Source organism: Alosa alosa, chromosome 13 (genome assembly GCF_017589495.1).
Source record: "Alosa alosa isolate M-15738 ecotype Scorff River chromosome 13, AALO_Geno_1.1, whole genome shotgun sequence".
In the NCBI taxonomy this organism is placed as follows: Eukaryota; Metazoa; Chordata; class Actinopteri; order Clupeiformes; family Clupeidae; genus Alosa; species Alosa alosa.
This window is the reverse complement of record NC_063201.1, coordinates 6384266-6391765: the sequence shown is the minus strand read 5'-3', so window position 1 is coordinate 6391765 and position 7500 is coordinate 6384266. Positions and strand designations below refer to the sequence as shown.

General features: G+C 47.6%; 1 protein-coding gene across 1 annotated transcript in view; it reads left to right on the top strand.

Annotated features, from left to right (window-relative positions):
- The window catches only part of zfpm2a (zinc finger protein, FOG family member 2a), a 154557-nt gene that overhangs the window by 73803 nt on the left and 73254 nt on the right, over nt 1–7500 (top strand). The window contains exon 4 of the mRNA XM_048260979.1: nt 1189–1313. Coding sequence (XP_048116936.1) covers nt 1189–1313 — 125 coding nt within the window. The remainder of the gene's footprint in view (nt 1–1188; nt 1314–7500) is intronic.

Genomic DNA, 7500 nt, shown 5'->3' with positions numbered 1-7500 from the left:
TGTGTGTGTGTGTGTGTATGTGGTGAGCAGTGTGTGTGTGTGTGTGTGTGTGTGTGTGTGTGTGTGTGTGTGTGTGTGTGTGTGTGTGTGTGTGTCATCCTGGCCTCACAAAACCGTGGGGAAGGATGATATAAACTCCAGGGCCCTGTGAGGTGGAGCCCATAAAGAGGTGATATGTTATGACGAGTGCCATAGCCGTAGCGCCTGAGCACAGGCAGGAGGGGTGTGTGTGTGTGTGTGTGTGTGTGTGTGTGTGGTGGGGGGCACGTGCAAAGATAAAGCCGATAGCTCTCGACGGTTTGGGAGGCTAAATCCTCCTCCAGCCATAGGTCTTCCCGAGAAACCGAAGCACTTGGCGTTGTCAAGGCGACCGCGGCGGAAATGTGCACTTGAGAGCCCCTGTGTGACTCTTCCCCCAGAAAACTGGCCCCGTCGTGACCAGCGGGCTGTATTATCATAACTATTTGATTAATCGCCCCCCGCGCCCCGTACCCCCACCCAAAAAAGTACACAAAATCTAACAGATAAGATAAGTCGAGAGGAGAGTGGGAGATAGAGAGAGAGGGAGAGAGGCAGAGAGAGGGAGGGAGATAGAGAGATAGAGTTAGAGAGAGATGCATGGTGGGAATCTGGCTGCACTGACCGCGCTGTCCTGTGACACAGTTAATTAACTGTGAGTTCGGCACAGTGCTAACAAAGGCCCCTCGTCTTCCTGGAACAACCGAAATAGCCTGGCTCCTGCCAACCACTAAGCCTGCAACATCTCACCGAGATTTAACAGCCACAGAAAGAAAGAGACAGGGAGAAAGGGTGGAGGAGGGGTGGAGGGGAGAAACACCTTTCAGATGTGTTTACCAGGCAGCTGTTTTGATGTTCACCATGTGATCGATCTACATGAAATTTTCCACCCCAGAGAACAGGTGCTTAAGAGCGAGCTAAGAAATCAGCTAAGCGCACTCAAGGAAAGCAGAAAAAAGCAACTTTCGAGTGCGGCATGCCAAAATGATTCAGAAAGTGAACCCTAAAAATCTTGGCTGCCTTTGCCACTGCAGCGAGCTGAAGAACAAAAATACACCTCAAGGTTCGATGATGTTGGGATGGGATAGGATGTGGGGGTTGGGGGGTCCAAAAAAAGAAAATCTTGACTAAGCAAAAAGTTGACTGTCTTCCATGCTCGGATGTTTTCAGGGGAGCTGGACATCTTCCACAAGGAGGGCGAGCGCCGCGTTCACACTCGCCAGCAGCTTCCCGTCGGCACCACGTGGGGACCCTTCGAAGGCAAGATCGAGACGAGCACCGACGCAGGGAGCTTGGTATGGCTTTCTTTTTGTCCCTGTTTCAAACTCTTCCTTCCTGTAACTACTTTCCAACATTTCTTTCTTTTCTTTTCTTTTTTTGCTTAGAGGTGCGGTTCCTTAAGTACCATCCTTAAGAATTTTTTTTTATTGCGTCTTAATACGAGGACACGGCCTACTTTCCTGGAAAGTGCCGGGCTCCCGCACACTCCCACAAATTAATCATTAGGAAATTCTCGGTACAAATGTGACCGCACAGGGCCCGTGTCTATTTTAATGGAGGAAGGCGCAGCCGAGGCAAAAAAAAGAAAATTCCCATGACATTCCAAAGACAAACCAAACCCAACGACTGTTCCGGGCTCAAATTGGCCCCTAACAAAAGGCTTTGAAGTGCATCCATTTTAACCATTAAATCTGCATATTTTATGACTAAACGCCTTAATTGGTGGATTTTGATTTTAGTCTAGGCTGCGATTCAATGAAGTTACGATCCATTATATTTGATGTTATTCTCAACCCGGCTTTACATCAATCAACTGGCTGGCCGCGTTTAAACATCCCAGTTAGTTTCCCTTTAACTGTGGAGGGGAAAAAAGTATTGACCTGGCTGCTCTGGTGAAGAAAGGAGTCCTTCTGGGGTTTCATATTCCATTCTGCGTGTGGATTAATTAAGAAATACTTATTAAAAATTGTAACGAATCTCATATTTATCCTGTTAGGAAACATAAGGAAGTGTCCAGGAGGAGTTGGGACTCTGAGGCCCTATTCTGAGGGATTACTTTACAATGCATAACTTTATTAAATCATTCCCCAAATTCTTCAGAACAGTTGTCTAAGTCCCGCTCTTCTTGAATCATATAAAACACAGCCACTCAAAACTATTTTAACAGTTTTATTTTCATTGTTTGGTCAAGCAAAGGATGCTTTGCTCAAGGATGGCCATATTTGTAAGGACACATACTGTATCTTTATGGTGAGAACATGTGAACATCTTATCAATGCATTCTCCCCATGAAGGTCATTCCAAGTAGGTTGCCGATACAGCTACCTCTAACACTGCTGAAATTCCACAGGGTTAGCCAACAGCCAAGCCAAAAGAAAGCCTTGGCATATCAGTGCCAGTATCAGAGTGACATATAGTCACAGCCACCTACAGATCAGGGCTTTTCCTCAAGCACCAAGCCTATGGTCTCTCCAAGGCCTTTAATTGCTTAACTGTGAGAGTATGGCATAATTGATTCTCTGTGCTGCCTCTGGTGACGCCAGCATGGTGGCCAAATGGATGGCCTTGCCAAAGTGATGGGCAGAGTGACCAGCAAACAGCACTTGATTGAGAAGAGCTCAGAGGTGGGGGAGGGGTGTGTGTGTGTGGTGGGGGGGGTCTCTGGGCCTGACAGAAGAGAATAGAAAGGGATGGAGAGAGAGAGAGAGAGAGAGAGAGAGAGAGAGAAGGGAGGGAGGGGGTGTGTGTGTGTGTGTGTGTGTGTGTGTGTGTGTGTGTGGCAGGGACTGGACCGTCTGTGAATGGCATGGGAAGTGAGGACAAACTGGGCCGGCAAGCCTGCTGTGTGTGTGTGTGTGTGTGTGTGTGTGTGTGTGTGTGTGTGTGTGTCTCTCAGTGACCAGCCTGAGTGATGGATGGCTCTAATGGGGGAGTCCAATGCACTAAACACTGACACACAACGCACACACACACACACACACACACACACACACACACACACACACACACACACACACACACACATTTCAAGGCAGGAAAACTGTCTGTGAATGGAAACAGCGAGAGAGAAGGATGAGGACAAGGAAGAGAAAAAGAGAAGGGAGAGAAAGAGAGGGAGAGAGGGAGGGAGAGAGAGAGTGGGAGAGAGAGAGAAGGAGAGAGAGGGAGGGAAAGAGGGAGAGGGAGAGAGAGTGTCCAAGGCATAACAGGAAATCTGGGCATCTGCTGGCCACAGATAGGGTCACCAGTGATCTCCAGTGTTTATCAGAGAGGAAGGCAGATTTCACAGCTGATGGCTCGGGCAGAGGCAGACCAAGGGCCACAGGCTGCCGAGAGTTTGTTCTGGGCCATGCGCTCTTGCCACGGTCTGCTGGGAGCTCGCACTCGTGTGTGTGTGTGTGTGTGTGTGTGTGCGTGGGGGGGCGCGTCTGTGTGTGTGTGTCAGTGTTTACACACTTTCGCTGTTCAGATGCTTTGGTGTGGATCTAGTCCTCCACAACAGAATGATTCACTCCAGTCCACCACAACACAACTGTCTTTCCGACCCAGCGAGTCCCTTTGCCAAAATAAACCTGTTAAACACTATTCTTATCTCACTCATAAAAAATAGCCATTGGACATAGCTTTTCTTTTTATTCTAAGATGATACCTGGAAACTATTGTGTGGACAACTTAGATATTTGAGTTTCATATTAGTACAGTAGTATAATGTATTAATATACTGTAATAATATAATGACTTCTCTTTGCTTTTTTAAGCATATAAACATCAAATCAAATGATTGTTCTTATCTTTGGGAGAGTTTCTGTGTTTCCTGTCAGAAAATCAGTCAGTCATCACGAGCAGGCGAGCAGACGTGGTAAAATATAATATAGATGAGTTGTTTGCAATATTGAACCAACTTGTATGTAAATCCAAACAGCTCTGCAACATTGCCTATGTAAGCAATGCCAGTTTAAATCATATGAATCCTCTGACACAACAAGCAAGGTGCAAAGACAATAAGCAAGGTGGTTCAGTGAGTAGGCCTTTTGTGTAATATACTGTTGAAATAGGTCTACTGTTTTTTTTTTTGTTTTTTTTTAGCTAGGTGGTCCGTGAGATTTTTTTATTGCTTAAAGTGGTCTTTGGTCTGAAAAAGTTTGAGAAACACTGATTTAGAGCACCAGACCAACTCCACCACAATCCTCATCCCCCTCCATATAGAGCCCTACACCACCTCCATCACCTTCCTCATAATCCTCCATATAGAGCCCTACACCACCTCCATCACCTTCCTCATCCTCCCCCATTTAGAGCCCTACACCACCTCCATCACCTTCCTCATCCTCCCCCATTTAGAGCCCTACACCACCTCCATCACCTTCTTCATAATCCTCCATATAGAGCCCTAAGCCACCTCCACCACCTTCCTCATCCTCCTCCATTTAGAGCCCTACACCAGCTCCATCACCTTCCTCATCCTCCTCTATTTAGAGCCCCAGACATGCTCTCTGTTCCCCCCACCATGGAGTCTCTCCCCTGGTCCCCCAGCCTCCCGGAGCAGATCAATCACGCCATTAGAGTCCAATTACCCCGAGAAACCTCCGCTCAGGTGAGTGAGGAGCCTGTCCATCCGGGGCCCAATCTCCGTCCGGCGCTCCAAATTAACGCAAATTAATAATGACACCCAGACATAAATGTCTGCCGTCAGGGGTCTGAATCGTCGGCTCGGGTCGAAGCTATTGAGTAGCAGGTGTCTTAAATGCCGTAATTACACCAAGCTGGATGGCCCCTGACAAAAGGGCCTATGGCCTGCCTTGGGTAGGCTCGCAGGGAAGCCGGCGTCCGTGTGAAGTGTTAATAATTGATTTGGAAGCACGCTAATAGCAACTGGCAGATATAGGGCATTCCTCCTCGTAGATGCTTGTCAGGAAAGGGAAAAAAGAAAGAAAGAGTGTGTCTCGAAGTTCGATGTTCACTTAACGAATTATGTTAACAGTGAGCTAATTACAAACAGCACTCTGGGTCTTGCCTGCTTGAGAGAAACGAGACATGTGAGCGCATGTGTGTGTGTGTGTGTGTGTGTGTGTGTGTGCACACTCACTCGGTAGCCTTGAGTGTTTCACAAGCATCCTCAGCTGACTCAGTATCCCTCTATTCAGCACCAGAGTCCAGAGGAAAAGTGTTCAAAGGCTTTTGCAGAAATTGCAGCAAAAAAAAAGGAAAAAAAAGCATTGCAAAAATGCCCCTCCACAATTGAAAAAGAGATATGTCTTCGCTTAAGGGCAATGTATCTGTGCTGTAGATGTAAAAAAAGTAGAATAATGTTTCTTTTCTTTTCTATCCCAGACAAAAATGCAGGAATGCACTCTGGGGCAGTGAAAGGAATTCTTAACAGCAGAACACAATATAGCAAGCGCTTCGTCTCTGAATTAAATTCAACCTTGCACCTGCAATGGATTTTGTGAGAGTATTGAGGGACGTTTTAACATTGGTAAAACACACAGAGCTATCTCCGATTGAGAGTTTCATGGTGGGGTTTTATGCAGCTGTGCTTGTCTCGTGTCCTTCTGCGAGTGTGAGTGTGTGTGTGTGTGTGTGTGTGTGTGTGTGTGTGTGTGTGTGTGTGTGTGAATCTCTCGCTCTCTGCCGCGTTGCTCGGGCAGAGCAATGACAAGATAGCGTCTTCATCCGAGCCTGCCAGTGAGCTAGAGGGTGTCGATGGACTGGAGTGTTTTTATTGTGTAATTTAGTAAACGGTTCTGAGCGCGGCGAGCGAAAAAAAAATAAAAAAAGATCGGGGGTCTGGCGTGGGGGGCGAATCGTGAGGAGACGATTCAGCCCGTCACTCCCTTCTCCTTTCGTTTTTCCCCGATATCACCTCCTCCTCCTCGGTGGCCCCATCTCGCCTCACTCTGCTCCGCCCCCTCCAGTGGGGTTATTGTTCGCCTCCCCCAAACTTGAACAAGTGGCGGCAGATTTTTTGCCTGCGCCTGAAATTGTATTTTTCCTCCTGTCATTACTTCATTAATCAAGAGCAGGCCTTTTTCTGAAAAATGTTTTGTTTTGGAGCCTGCAATCTATTTTGTATTTGTGTGTGTGTGTGTGTGTGTGTGTGTGTGTGTGTGTGTGTGTGTGTGTGTGTGTGTGTGTGTGTGTGTGTTGTTAATCTGCGCCCGTGGCAGGTTTCCCCTCCGAAACGCAGCGCTAAGCAGCGGTATCGCACGCCTATTGTTGTAGCCTCTGTCATAGCAAGGAGAGGCCGATGCAGGCCTGGGCTGGCCAGATAAGGAAAAGAGGATTCAACATGGCTGGGAAGGAGAATCAGTGGGACTTGAGAGTGGAGTATGGATGGAGCGTGCGCACACACACACACACACACACACACACACACACACACACACACACACACACACACACACACACACACACACACACACACACACACACACACACACGTCCATAGACACACACACACGTCCATAGACACACACACACACAGACACACACATACATACACACACACTCTCTCTCACACACACACATACAGTACACACACATACACAAGCATACAGCACACACACACACACACACACACACACACACACACACATAAGCTTACAGCACACACTCACACAGACACAGACTCCCTTGTGCATCCATGGAAACATGCAATCCAGCTGATTGGTTGCCAATTATTTACAGTTACATCTAATTATAAATGCAAAACCTTGATTTCAAAGGCAAGAGCAAGAGCCAGGTTTATTTAAAGACACACCAACAGTACCTTACCAGTCCTCCACTGTACCCCTTTTGAATTTAGGATTTAAAAACCAGTTTGTGGTGAATTGTCACCAAACAGGTTTTAGTCTCTGACCAGATCCTGTCTGTGATTGTGCGGTTAAGCCCACATCAGGCCACCAGAACACAATTTGAATTCCTTGTTGGACTGACTAATAATCTTGGCACAAAGAGCACAGCTTCATTTAATGGAATAATAGGCCCCGAATATCAGGCGGAGAACCAATCTGTGATTGCACGCATCAATTATTTCCTTGGGCTCTGACCAATATCTGTGGGCCAGGAGGGTTGTGGTGATCAGCCACGCTGTGGCGCCAGGCCCTGCCCAGTCTTCAGTCTGCTGTGCATGTGTGTGTGTGTGTGTGTGTGTGTGTGTGTGTGTGTGTGTGTGTGTGTGTGTGTGTGTGTGTGTGTGTGTGTGTGTGTGTGTGTGTGTGTGTGTGTGTGTGTGTGTGTGTGTGTGTGTGTGTGTGTGTGTGTGTGTGTGTGTGTGTGTGTCGCAGCGTGTGTGTGCATGTGTGTGTGTGTGTGTGTGTGTGTGTGTGTGTGTGTGTGTGTATGTGTGTGTGTGTGTGTGCGCGCGCGCATCTGTGTCTGTCTCTGTGTGTGTGTGTGTGCGCGCGCGCATCTGTGTCTGTCTGTGTGTGTGTGTGTGTGCATATGTGCATGTGTGTGTGCGCGCGTGCATGTGTGTGTGTG